This window comes from Chanodichthys erythropterus, chromosome 20 (assembly GCF_024489055.1).
Source record: "Chanodichthys erythropterus isolate Z2021 chromosome 20, ASM2448905v1, whole genome shotgun sequence".
NCBI classification, from domain to species: domain Eukaryota; kingdom Metazoa; phylum Chordata; class Actinopteri; order Cypriniformes; family Xenocyprididae; genus Chanodichthys; species Chanodichthys erythropterus.
This window is the reverse complement of record NC_090240.1, coordinates 6,539,306-6,553,370: the sequence shown is the minus strand read 5'-3', so window position 1 is coordinate 6,553,370 and position 14,065 is coordinate 6,539,306. Positions and strand designations below refer to the sequence as shown.

Here is a 14,065-nt window from a genome sequence, read left to right as displayed (position 1 = left end):
CGGTTCTCTGTTGGTCATTTAATAACGTTCCTGATATGATTTTAGGGGGACATTCTATTTTGGCTATTTTATGGTAGTGCGAAAACGTTACAAAGAGGACATTTGGGAAGTTAACAGAACGTCCTATAGTAATAGTCCCCTAAAAATTCCCAGAACGTCCTGAATGTTCCCTGAAGGTCCACCAAATAACATTCCCCAAACCTTAAAAGAACTCCACATTGCGACCGTCTCTAAACGTACTGGGAACGTTACTAGACAACGTCCTTAATACCAGTGGACGTTCTGAGAATGTTCTGGGAACGTAAAATTTATAGCGGGTAACCTGTCACCTAGTAACGTTCCCAGAACTTCCCAGGAGTTCTTTTAAGGTTTGGGGAACATTATTTGGTGGACCTTCAGGGAACATTCAGGATGTTCTGGGAATGTTTAGGGGACTATTACTACAGGACGTTCTGATAACTTCCCAAATGTCCTCTTTGTAACGTTCTTGCGCGACCATAAAATAACCAAAAAAAAAACGAACCCTTAAACTCATATCGGGAACGTTATTAAGTGACCAATAGAGGACCATGTGGGAACGTTCTGTTAATGTCCCAAATGTCCTCGTTGTAACATTCTTTTTTTTACCATAAAATAACCAAAACAGAACGTCCCCCTAAAGTCATATAAGGAACTGCAGCACTTTCGTTACCAAAAGAGGACGTTTTAGGAACGTCCCGAATGTTCTGTGACGGTTCGGAATTTTCATCACCTTTAGAGAACTTTTAGTGAACATTGCGCAAGGTCCTGAGAATGTCGCCTTCTACGTGGGATATAGGCTTTATTAGTTTTTACAGCTGTTACACATACCCAAAACATTATTGGTCCTGATTAACTACTTCACTAAAACGCTTCCACACAGTACTTTTCTTTCCCTTTGTTTTTATTTCTCCCTTTTTGACATTTCTCTCTGATCTGTTTTGCCTCCATTGCTGCTTAACAAGAGAACCCCACAATTGTGTCTGCAAATTAGTGCCTGACAAAAAAAATAAAAATTTAAAAAAAAATTTAAAAAAACATGCTAATATTTACATTGTGTTGGAAAACACTCTTCTCAGAATAAGTTTGTCTACATTTTGTGTACATTTTAGTTAAAACTGTTGCAGTAGAATTAATTTCTCATGTAGGTTTTTTTCCCTATGTGTTCTATATAAAGTCCACTAGGAGCTGTTCTAGGTAACTGTTTTCCTTTATTGGTTTTCCCTAAAGAGTTACATTGTTTTTGAAAAAAAAAGTAAAAGTGATGCACAATCATTGTGTTTTACTGTGAAATGAGAGTTCCTGTCTTTATTAAAATCAAGACATTCATTATCTCTCATTTGCCTGCGACAAACCTGCAATTAATTGGAAGGATATTTTTTATTACCCGACCTGCGGATTATCCGCAGCGCCCGCGGATATAACCGTGATCCGCGCATCACTAATTTGTCTAAACACAAGACCATGAAAAATGATCTTGTGAAGATGAAAAGTTTTAACCACATTTTAACCTATTTTGTGGAGTTTGTGGACATGTTGTGTGTTGACATGACTATCACTTACCTTTTAGTAGCATAGGAGTCACTTTGTACAAGTTTGTAAATAACAGACAAGAGCTTCAAAATCAGAGCTGTAAAACAGTAACATACCAGAAACAGTCATATCTGAAAAGATTTGTTACAATAAAATTTTACATTTTCTGCCTGTGCAAAACTTTCCACCACAATTCTATGTGCAGGTGGTTGCCAGGGTGCTGCTGCTATACGATTTCTAAGACGTTTTAGTGTGTTGCTATGCAGTTGCTAGGATGTTGTGTGTTGTTATTTACCAGTCCAAGTCAAAAGAGCCTCTATGATATTCTGGGGCCTGATGTATAAACGTTGCGTACGCACAAAATGGGCATAGAAATATGCGTACGCATTTTTCCACGCACATATCGGGATTTATAAAAAATAAACTTGGCGTAAATAAGTGCGCACCACAAGGATGCTCTTGACCGTGCGTACGCACTATTTTAGAAGAGTATGTGTTTTGGCGACACCAACTGGCCCAAATAGCAATAACTATTTAAAATGAAAAACTTCTAAATTATCCTATTACATCACCCAATAAATCAAATTGCATCAACCTGAATTATCATTATCAGCATTCTTAACCAGGTGCAAATAAATTTGAATTTACTATTTTTTTTTTTTAATGAATGGGCTATAAAAAGGTATGTGCGTATATAACATATCATCATAATGGATGCTCCCCCCCAGGGGAGACAAAAGTGATATGAATTGAGATAGTAGATGTGCTACTTTCGATCACTTTTCCAGTGACACACTGTTTTAATGGCAGCGAGGAGCGCTGGAAGCACAATAATTCCTCTTTAAACTAAACTGCAGATGTTATGACAAAATATTTTTTCGAGAACGACGATCAGTGATGCACACTTAACTTAGATATTATGGAAGACACTGCTGGATTCGGTGGTCGAACGGTCCGTTGTCCAGTTTGAATAGGTCCAATAATATCTTACTGTACAACTACAGCTGCAGGAGGTGTTGATGTCGTGTGAAGGATCTTCAAACAATTACCATTTGAAGGATATCATTTGAGTAAAACGGTAAGATTTGCATGTTTTCTTTTAAAAATACTTTGTCAGTGACGCGCCGAGACAGACAATTGTATTTACATTGCAGTAAATAAGTGCCTATAAATAATAGCTTATAAACTTCCTAAAAGTTATGTTCACCTTATCAGCAAAACTGCATAAATTTGCATAAATACTATCTGGCCAGTGGAAATGAATGAATCATCTCTATTCTAAAACCTTTTTCTGAAATATTTTATACAATTTTGTTTTATGGATATTTTGATATATTTATTCTAAAACAAAGAGGATATTGGATTATCTTTATCAACATAATGTGTGGCACAAATTGCATTTATAGTGCATATCTAATATTTTCCAATGTCTTGTACCTTTGACGGTGTCAACCGTGGATGTCACGTGGATGGGAACGTGTATGGAAATGATATGCAGATGAGGTTATGCATAGTAAAACTAGGCGTCGTAAGCTCCATATATGGTGATGTCGGGGAGGAGACGGGGTGGAGATGCACGTACGCACAATCTTCCGCTGACTGGGATTCATAAAGGGATTTGTGCGCAGGATCTGGCCCAAGCCATATATAAAGACCAGGGGCCTCATTTATAAAACTTTGTGTAGATTTCATCCTCAAAGTGTACGTATGCGCAAAAGCTAGATTCTGCGTACGCATGTTTTTATAAATCAGATTTTTTTTGTGCGTACGCAGAATCTAGCTTTTGCGCATACGTACACTTTTAGGATGAAATCTACACAAAGTTTTATAAACGAGGCCCCTGGTCTTTATATATGGCTTGGGTCACAGCATTATTGCAATTCTATGGAGATTTTTTTGCATGTTTTATTGTACCCCAGGCAGAAAATGTATGTCAGATTACTTTGTGGAATGAATTACACTCCTCAGTTTCATAACTGTAAATTTCGATATGTCCTTGTCAATGTCAAAAATAGATTTGTATGTTTGGATGGTACTTACTATTATATTATCTGTAAATATGTATATGCAAAATCAAGTAATCCAGGGTGATCTTACCAAATTTTGTGGTTGACGAAGCGCAGTCACATCGGAGAGCCGTTACAGAGGCATCTTCCTTAAGCACCAAACCAACAGACTTCTGAAATCTGAGAATAAAACCAACATTGCTTTTGCTTATTTCCATTTTCTTTTCCTTTTTATTAGTTTTTTGTTGACTGATATCTGGAAAGTCATAACATGCCTTGAATATGCACAAGAAATGAAGATGACTTCAGGTGTTACTTCATGTCTGGGTGTACGGGTGAAATGTTTTGGGGGGAAAAATAAAATCTCGATGTCTCATCTGAGAAATCTTATGATGATCATAACCAAATGTTGCTCTGGGAAATCTAAGTACTGTAAGGTTTTAATGTTGTGGGGGATGAAATTATTCACTTAAATGAGTGTTTCATTCTGCTATCTGCTATTAAAACTATCAGTCATTTGCACGAAGGATACCTTTATAACATAAATAAGCCAAATGCCAAGTCATTCTCCAAGTTGTCAAGCCCCTGGCCTTAGAGGGGCCCAGATGAAACAGGCTTTAAGCTTTAAGGAGGTTTGATGTAGATCTGACCAGACAGTTTTCTTTGTTCTGCACAAGAGCTATTACACCGCGCACAGTGAAAACCTCTTCATAGGATTGTAAGTGTGTACGAGAGAGGGGGCTCATCCAATCATGAAATTACAGCTATTTAGAGTCAGGAAGTTACTTCATTTGACTCATCAAGGTTCAGATGAAGTAGTACAGACAGACAGATGATAGATAGACAGATGATAGATAGATAGATAGATAGATAGATAGATAGATAGATAGATAGATAGATAGATAGATAGATAGATAGATAGATAGATAGATAGATAGATAGATAAAGTGAGACAAAGATAGATACAAACACAGAAAGATAAATAGGCCTAGACAAAATGATACATATATATTTTACAAACTTATTTAAATAAAGAACTGCATAATTAGACTGTATAAATAAACATGAGGCACACACCTGACATTGGCCCAGCTGGATCTTTTCGTCACTCTCAGCACAGGTGCTTCATCTTTAGACACAGTGATGACTATCGTTTGAATGACATTCTCAATGCGCGCCAAAACATCCTGTCTGTGGATGGGGGAGAAGTTATATTCAATTATAATGCCCAAACAGACAGGATGACCCTTAAGAAAAAAAGAAGACTTCAAGTTCATTTTATTAAGTATACTTAAGTAATGTTCAAGTGTTTTTAAGTATACTTCATGAAATATACTAATATCAATGTACTAGTAGTAAACTTGTAAGTGTACTATTTCAATACTGCTTGGAACTAAATTGGCCCACTTCTTAGTATATAAAAGTATGTTTAAGTGTACTACAAATGTAACAGTAGTAAACTAAGTGCACAACTAGTTCACAACTATGCTTCTCATCTGTACTATAAGTGAACTTATATGTATACTAGTAGTTTATTATTTTAATATTTGTAGTACTTTTTTAGTTTATGAAAGTACACTTTGAAGTGTACTCTCTGTAAACTACTAGTTTAGTAGTTTTATAATGCAAGCATACTTGTAAGTTTTCTTTAAGTGAACATAGCATCATACTTGTAGTTTACTATTTATATATAGTTTTTGCACTTTATACTACTATGTTCCAATTTAGATATTAATTTTTATACTTGAAATATACTTTTAACTGTACTTTAACTCTTTCCATTTTAAAAACATTTTATTCTAGCTTCATGCATCCTTTTTATCAACACTTGCCTGTGGGCAAGTTTCATAAAATAAAAAATAAAAAAATATATATAAAAAAAAGCAACATTTTAAACATTTTTGTGAAATATTATGTCTGGACATCAGAACTATAAATATTTTCAAGCAATAAGTTTATAAGACAGTATGTAAAACTATGTGGGGGGGGGGGAGTATTTAATAGGCTAACGTTACTCAAGCAAAAGATTAAACAAAACTACAAGTCAAGATTAGAATACTTAATAATACTTTTAAGAATATCTTGATCAAAAGATTGAGTAAGTACATGTACAGTCCATAGACATATACTAAGACAGTATAATTCAAATATGCTTGTGCAGTTTTAGAGTAACATAGTATAAAGCATGTGTCTGAGAAGTAAAAAGTATGCTGAAAGTATACTTTTTCTAATTGTTTTAGTTTAAAAGAAGTATACTAATAGCACACTTGAATAAACATCTTTTCCGTAAGGATAGTGAAGGCAAACTTTAAAATGAGAAATAAAACATAATATTTCTGCTCCTGGTGTCACCTGCTGATGTCCTCCTGGCGTTGGTCTGCCATTTCCAGACTCTCGCGCAGCGTCTCTCTTAAACTATCAACCTCAGTAAACAGGTCAGCCATTTAGATGAAGTATCTAAACTGAAGTCGAAATAGTTACAAATGTTTTGCCTCGCTGCAGTTGTAGTTGTTTGTAGGTGGAAAACGGTTTAGCACTTGGAGCGAGTTAGCGGATTAGCGTAAGAAGTGATGAAGCTCTCAACAAGTCGACGGAATGAGTGTCACTATTTTGTATATTAACGACTAAGTGAGAACGTAATCGAAGATGAAAACACTGAATATACTAAACGAGGTTTTGGTATGTATTTTGTTAAAATAATCTACTTAAAGTTCAACGCGTCAGATGTGAGCAGATAATGGCTATGCGCGCTCCTGCAGACCTGCACAGTTATTTGCCGCGCGCTTGTAAAGATTCTCTATTTTAGAATAAAAGTTGAACCAGTCTAGCGACTGAAAAAAAATACCTTTTATGTTCCACAGAGGAAAGAAAGTCGTATGAGAAAGAATACAGGTTTAGAACATCATAAAGTGTGAAAAAGCACACTTTAGCTTACTTAAAAAAAAAAAAAAAAAAAAAAAAAGTAGGCTACGTATTACGAAAATAGCTTACTCAAGTGTGAACTAAATATATTTTTTTCGGACACTAAAAAAAAATTAAATTAAAATGCATTATAGTTTAAATGCATATTAAATGCAGTTAGTTAACTTGAGTTTTTCTGACCTTCATATACTTAAGTAGGCCTAATATATGCAATTTCATATTTCTATTGTCTTTAAATATGCTTAAAGTGTACTGGCGAAATGCCAACTTTCATGTTGAATCTTGTATGTCATGTATTCAATTTGTAATAACTTGTAATGACGAAGTTGCAATTTAGTATATTTAAAATATAGTGCCTATATTTAATTACTTAAAGTATGGTACCACTTAGTATGGGGAACAATTCTCACTTTTAACTAGTTGCTTATTAGCTTGCATATTGGCTTTTTATCACATATTAATGCCGTATTCTGCATGACCATATTCGCCCATACATAATCTTAAATGCTACAACAACTACCTTACTAACTATTAATAAGCAGTAAATTAAGAGTTTATTGAGGCAAAAATTGTAGTTAATGTGAATATTTGTTCCCCGTAAGTGTTACCTCAAGTAGCCTATTGTGCTTTAGTATGTTAGTCAACGCATCAAAATAAGTGTACTTCATTAAAGCATGACAAAAGATTATTAAAACATGTTGATGTAAAATGTTCTCTAAGTGAAACATTTGATTTGAAATCTGAATTTGAAAAAGTACTTAAGTGTGTTTAAAAAAGTAATGAAAGCACTCTCTTTAAAAACACTTTCATTTCATTATTATATTATCTGCTATTTTTTTCCCCCTTAAATATAGCCCTATTTTATGGTAGTTCATCTAAAAATATATTTTGATCTATTCTTTAACCTGTTAACTGTCACCCCCACTTTTTTTTTTTAGACAAGAAAATGCACTATCCAAACTTAAATGGATGTAATTCAAGAATACTTTGGAGTATAGACATAAGGCTGGTCTTGTTTTAAAGATGAAATTTGGCAGATTATTGTAGAAGTGAAATAACTTATGTAAGTGAAACAGAAAAAAAGTTATAGAAGTTTAAGTTTATGAAAATGTAAAATGTAAAAATATAATATTTAATATTTTATATAAAATATATATTTTACAAAACAAGTTTTACTCTAAAACTGCAAGGAAATCAAAGCCAAAAAACTCAAGTTTTGTTCCAAATTTCAGGTTGATATCTCAAAAAATGAGCTTTCAGTAAGATTTTGTTTGGGCGCAGTACCACACTTTTTCACTAGATGACAACCAAGCTCCATTGGTGACTATATAAAGGCGCCTCCATTTCTATATATGGTTTTAGTGATCTGAACCATATATTTCCATCATTTTCATACAATTTATGAAGTAGACATCCTATATAGATGTAGTATGGGAAGTTTGGCAGAAAATTGATATGAATTCAGCCTCTAATAAACATAAAAATAACATGAATGTGGGTTATAGATCGCCGCCACAATCATAAATGTATTTTTTTTTTCTATTAAAAAAATTTTCAGACCTTTTTTTCTCAAAAAATTGAATGGATGTTATCTTTTGGCATGAAAACAAACATGTTTCAACCAATCTTTAATGATTTTTCATTTTCATCGCTATTTCAAAATAAAGGTCTGAACATGCCTTATGAGTATGAAAATATGCTTGTTGCAAATTGATAAATTACTGCTCCTCTGTAATTTATTTTGAAAATCAGTCACCAAATATGTAAACTAGAGATTCTAAGCTTTCAAATGATATATAGTTTAGTATAGAATATTACTGTTTTAGATATGTAATGGCTGTGGGCCCACCGGTGGGCCCGTGACAGTTAACAGGTTAAATATGGCTGCTATGTGTTATGCTGATTCTGAGCAATGTATGAAGCTAGTTTGAAATGAGTTTAAGAATTTTATGTTAATTAGGTTGTCAAGAGAGGGATCTGATCTTGTTGACAATGTGTGAAAAAAATTGTGAGACTAAGGGAGACAGAAGGTCCTTGCCCCTGACCTGACCTGACAACCTCCATACGGCTCCTCAAAGAACATCTGGGCATCTTCTCCTCTTTTCTTGAGTGACATTGACAAGCAGTTTCCGTAACACTTGAGTTTAATCTGCAGATAATTGCTATCTCTCCAAAACCAACACAGCAACACTTCACAGCCAGCTCTTATAGATTGTGAAAGGGTACAAAGAGGCAGCCTATCTCTCTTCCTCTGGGCTGAGGTTGTAGTCAACCTCATGTAGTTGTTTCTCAGGGTGAGTGTTTGCTTTATTGGGCCGAAGTGCAGGGTTATAAGGCCGCACAAGGGGGAGTTCGAGACTTTTTGAAGGGAGGGGGCTGCAGGTGATGAGGATTAGCTGAAGCCAGAGGCCCCTCTGAAACCAAATACAGATCTGTCAGTCTAATCCCCACAAATAGAAAACAGAGCTGCCTCGGCTCTGCCTCTCTCCTTTCTCATTTGGCACATACCCCACCACTGCTTCATCTCTTTCACATCTGCCCTTTGCCAAACACTGCTTGCCCTCAGCCTGTAGAAGCATCCCAAAGGAGGAAGTGACTGATAGGCCCTGGCAGTAATGGTCAGCTCTGCATAACCTCACAAAGTGATGAGATAAAGAATGTAGGAGGGCTTTGACTTTAGTGATGAGAGCCGTGCAGGTCCTTGGATGAGTAGCTTACTACCAACCTACTGTTGAGTATGTATAGTTGCGGTCAGTGTTGAGGAAAGTTGATGCACTACAATATTGCTTTACTCTCTAAAAAAAGTATTCTATGTTTTTGGCAAATGTAAAGGCCCTTTCACACCAAAAGTGAAATGAATAAGCCTAAGGCTGAAGGAAATACAAAAATCATGCCTGTACAGTAGAGGGCACAGCTCAAAGAAACCTTTCAGCCGTGCTGCCATTCTGGATTAAAGAAGAATAGAAAGTTCAACACTCTTACTTCAGCAATAAAAACAAAAAAAATGAAACACAATTGTGATGTTCATCTAATGTCATTTTTGCTTATTTGTATGGTTGAATTGGATCATCGAGACTACAAACAAAAAGTATGTTTGTGTTATTTAAGATATTTAATTATTGCTGGTTTGCGTAATATTCTGTGTTTGCATTTCACTGTTTTTATTCATTTTGAGGAATACTGAATCTGTTTTTGTGTAAGTGAGATAAGTAAAGTGAGATTTAGTCTAGAACTACAATGACTATCATGTTTACCCACAACACCTCTGAACTTACTCCTGATTTCTCTCAACATGGGGACAGGAGTGCTGTCAGTCAATACATTTGAAATTAAAATTACTTCCATTGCTTATTTGAAAAAGTAACAGATAAAATTAAAAGTAATGCATTACGTTATTGAAAAAGTAATCTGATTACAAGACTCACTTGTAATGAGTCTATTTTTTGTTTGTTTTTTCCAAAATGTTAATTTTACATAAATAAGATATATTTATTAATATTGCATACGCTTCACTGTAATTCACCATACAAATACTGTGACAATGTTACTGCTATTATGGGATGCCTGTACATATTACTTATAAACTCTTAACCATAAATTTCATTAAGTTATATAATGTTAATATGTAATCTCGAACCATACCAAAATCTGCTTGTGTACTGATAACTACAATAAAAAAAATACAGGTGGTACCATAGAAAGCCACATGAAGAATCAGAGCTCATCGTAAGTGGCCTGTCCATAAAACATGTCCAATACTCATAGACAGTAAACAGAGTCACTCACACAAAGTCCAAACAACATCAGGGTAACATACAACACTAAAAAAATAAATAAATAAACATTAACTAAATAACAGAATTTCTTTTTCTACAAATATTACAAATATTTTTGATAAAACTTTATTTTGAGCATTCTTTTGACTATAAGTAACTTTGCAAATACATGTCAACTAACTCTTATTAGAGTATTAGTAGACTGTCTGCTTAATATCTACTTACTCTTTATTGTGATGGTCCTCCAATAGACATTCTACGGACTATAAGTAAGAAGAAATGTAGGTGCAATGTTACTTAGTCAACAGAATGTGTTAAAGGGACCATCAAAATAAAGTGAAACCATGTTTTGTATTGATTTAATCAATTCACATAACAAATGAAAAGGATAAACTCCTGAAAAGGATGAAGATGTGTACTTAAACTCACCGCCCCTAAACTCACACCTCAAAAAAATGTACAAACGAGATTGTGCGAATTAGTCACCAATTCAACAAAATGCAAAATAGTCATGAATTGCCATGAGATTGTGTTAGGAGTAACAAGGACAATTAACTGGCCAATTGATTAATTAATGCATTTAATAATTTGGCAAATGCTTTTAAAAACCAATGAGGAAGATAAGCATAAAGCGGTCATATAAGGAGTCAGCAATGTTTAAAGTACTGCAAATCAAAGTTAGAATGTAGGCCAGAAAGGCATAAAAGTGCAGGTCTCAAGAACAAATATACAAAGTTCAAGTCATTTTGTAAAAACTGTCAAAGCATGGGAAACTAAAGATCAGAGATCTAATGCAATAACATACAAACACATGAGCGGAAACAAGAATCTCTCCAAGCTTTTAAACAGCTGCCTGAGTGGCCATCTTGCACAAATATGTAAAACACACGGCAGAAATGCAGTGCTACATTTGTTGCATGTAAGAAGCCCAAAGGACAGAGATCTGAAGCCGCATTTTCTTTTTTCTTCCTTCCCCTTTTCACAGCTGTGTCTCATATGTTTGTGCGGCCTCTCGCAGTGTCAACTTTGCTATTCCTCGGTCCCACCTGGCTGCCAGTGTTTTAACAGCCTGCCGTGATGCTGGATGCTCACACCCGGGTGTTCCGAAAATCTAGACCGGACATAACGGCTGGAGGAACGCGCTTTGCCCTACTCGACCCTCCCCAAATCTTCACTGCTTCATTTGAGGGTCAGTTTACCCTGAAAGAGTTTTACTGTATCCTTCACAGGGCCGTCCCACTGTTTCCCATCCCGCTGCCTTCAAAAGGCCGCCCCCCGCTTTGAACCAGACAACATGCGAAATAAATATTACTCTGACCCATGTCTCCAACTCTTGGTGCCAGAGTCAAACAGAGCGCAAGAAAAGGAAAAAAAGGAGAGAAGCTTTAGCAGGCCTTTGAGGTGGTGTGGAAGAGTGTCAGTACGTGTCAGTTATTCCAGGCTGAAATTAGAATCTTTTGGAATCTTTTTATTTCAATTGGAATCTTTTGATTTCAATTTGAATCTTTTGATTTCAATTGGAATCTTTTGATTTCAGTTGGAATCTTTTGAATTCAACATCATCCTCCAAACTGCAGGAGCTAAGATGATTATGACTTAGGCAGACAGATTCATGTGACAGTAACGTACAGAGTTTTGAAATAAATTGTTTTTTTGATAGAAATTAATACTTTAGCAAGAACAGATTAAATTAATTAAAGTGACAGTAAAGACATTTATAATGTTAAAAAAGATTACTATTTCAAATAAATTCTTTTGAACTTTGTATTCTTTAAAAGGGACCTATTATGCTCATTTTCACAAGATGTAATATAAGTCTCAGGTGTCCCCAGAATGTGTCTGTGAAGTTTCAGCTCAAAATACCTCAGATAATTCATTATACAATGTTGTAAATGCCCATTTTTGAGTGGAAGCAAAAACATGCTGTTTTTACGCATGTCTTTAAATGCAAATTAGCTGTTGCTCCCCACCCCCCTATCCAGAAGAGGGCGGAGCCTGTACAGCTCGTGCCTCAGATACTCTTCCAGAAACTAAAAAAATCTGTTTGGTTTTGATTATCATCTCGGCCACACTCATGTGACATTGTAGTTCTTTGTCATGAAAGTTTATTATCTGCATACGTTTTAAAGCCATAACAGTTTAAACTGCTGGGGTCGTATTCACAAAACATCTTAAGGCTAAAAGTAGCTCCTAAATCGCTGATTTAGGAGAAACTCTTAAAAATAATGTCAGTCCTAATTTTAGGAGTCCTAAATTTTTGCTTTAGGAGTATGTCACAAAGCATTTTAGCACTAAAACTAGCTCCTAAATCTGTGAAACATTAGGAGTAGTCAAGAGGACTCCTAAGTCACTAAGACCAAATCACAAACAGTCCTAATCCACCCAAAGACACTGTACACCATTGAGGCATTGCACTTAGGTGCTGAACGTTTTCTTCATAAATTCAATTCAATTTTATTTTATAGATTTAAATCTACAATGATGCACCAAAAATAAATTGTTAACAAATAAATAAAAATGGTCAGATTACCCGTGGCAGTGGTTTTCATGAGTTCACACTTACAAATGATTGAATAGAGTAATATATATAATAAGCGTATTTGGTGTACTGTCCAAGGGGATCGAGGGCTCCGAGCTTGCAATTTAGCAACGTTCTCCCCATATCCCCAGCTGAGAGTAAGGGAAAACTGTCGAAGTAACTATAGGCGAGTCGGTTCTCGTCTGTGTATTTATTCCTCTTCTCATGCTGATTAGAAAGACTGTTTGAATGTGTTCCTCCCAAACTTTGTTTATAAAACATAATTTGTCACTTGAATTCTGCATTCTCTTGAGATGCAGACATCCAAGAGGCAGACAATTAACTACAAACCCGATTCCAAAAAAGTTGGGACACTGTACAAATTGTTAATAAAAAAGGAATGCAATAATTTACAAATATCATAAACTTATATTTTATTCACAATAGAATATAGATAACATATAAAATGTTGAAAGTGAGACATTTTGAAATGTCATGCCAAATATTGGCTCATTTTGGATTTCATGAGAGCTACACATTCCAAAAAAGTTGGGACAGGTAGCAATAAGAGGCCGGAAAAGTTAAATGTACATATAAGGAACAGCTGGAGGACCAATTTGCAACTTATTAGGTCAACTGGCAACATGATTGGGTATAAAAAGAGCCTCTCAGAGTGGCAGTGTCTCTCAGAAGTCAAGATGGGCAGAGGATCATCAATTCCCCCAATGCTGCGGCGAAAAATAGTGGAGCAATATCAGAAAGGAGTTTCTCAGAGAAAAATTGCAAAGAGTTTGAAGTTATCATCATCTACAGTGCATAATATCATCCAAAGATTCAGAGAATCTGGAACAATCTCTGTGCATAAGGGTCAAGGCCGGAAAACCATACTGCATGCCCGTGATCTTCAGGCCCTTAGACGGCACTGCATAACATACAGGAATGCTACTGTAATGGAAATCACAACATAGGCTCTGGAATACTTCCAGAAAACATTGTCGGTGAACACAATCCACCGTGCCATTCGCCGCTGACGGCTAAAACTCTATATGTCAAAAAAGAAGCCATATCTAAACATGATCCAGAAGCGCAGGCGTTTTCTCTGGGCCAAGCCTCATTTAAAATGGTCTGTGGCAAAGTAGAAAACTGTTCTGTGGTCAGACAAATCAAAATTTGAAGTTCTTTTTGGAAAACTGGGACACCATGTCATTCGGACTAAAGAGGACAAGGACAACCCAAGTTGTTATCAGCGCTCAGTTCAGAAGCCTGCATCTCTGATGGTATAGGGTTGCATG

The 14,065-nt window shown here is 35.5% G+C and overlaps 1 protein-coding gene across 1 annotated transcript in view; it reads right to left on the bottom strand.

Moving 5' to 3' along the window:
* The window catches only part of spo11 (SPO11 initiator of meiotic double stranded breaks), a 59,014-nt gene extending 53,013 nt beyond the window's left edge, over positions 1 to 6,001 (bottom strand). The window contains exons 1-4 of the mRNA XM_067371248.1: positions 5,910 to 6,001; positions 4,635 to 4,748; positions 3,649 to 3,737; positions 1,582 to 1,648 (exon numbers count right to left, since the gene is read on the bottom strand). Coding sequence (XP_067227349.1) covers positions 1,582 to 1,648; positions 3,649 to 3,737; positions 4,635 to 4,748; positions 5,910 to 6,001 — 362 coding nt within the window. The remainder of the gene's footprint in view (positions 1 to 1,581; positions 1,649 to 3,648; positions 3,738 to 4,634; positions 4,749 to 5,909) is intronic.
* Positions 6,002 to 14,065: the final 8,064 nt, after the last annotated feature.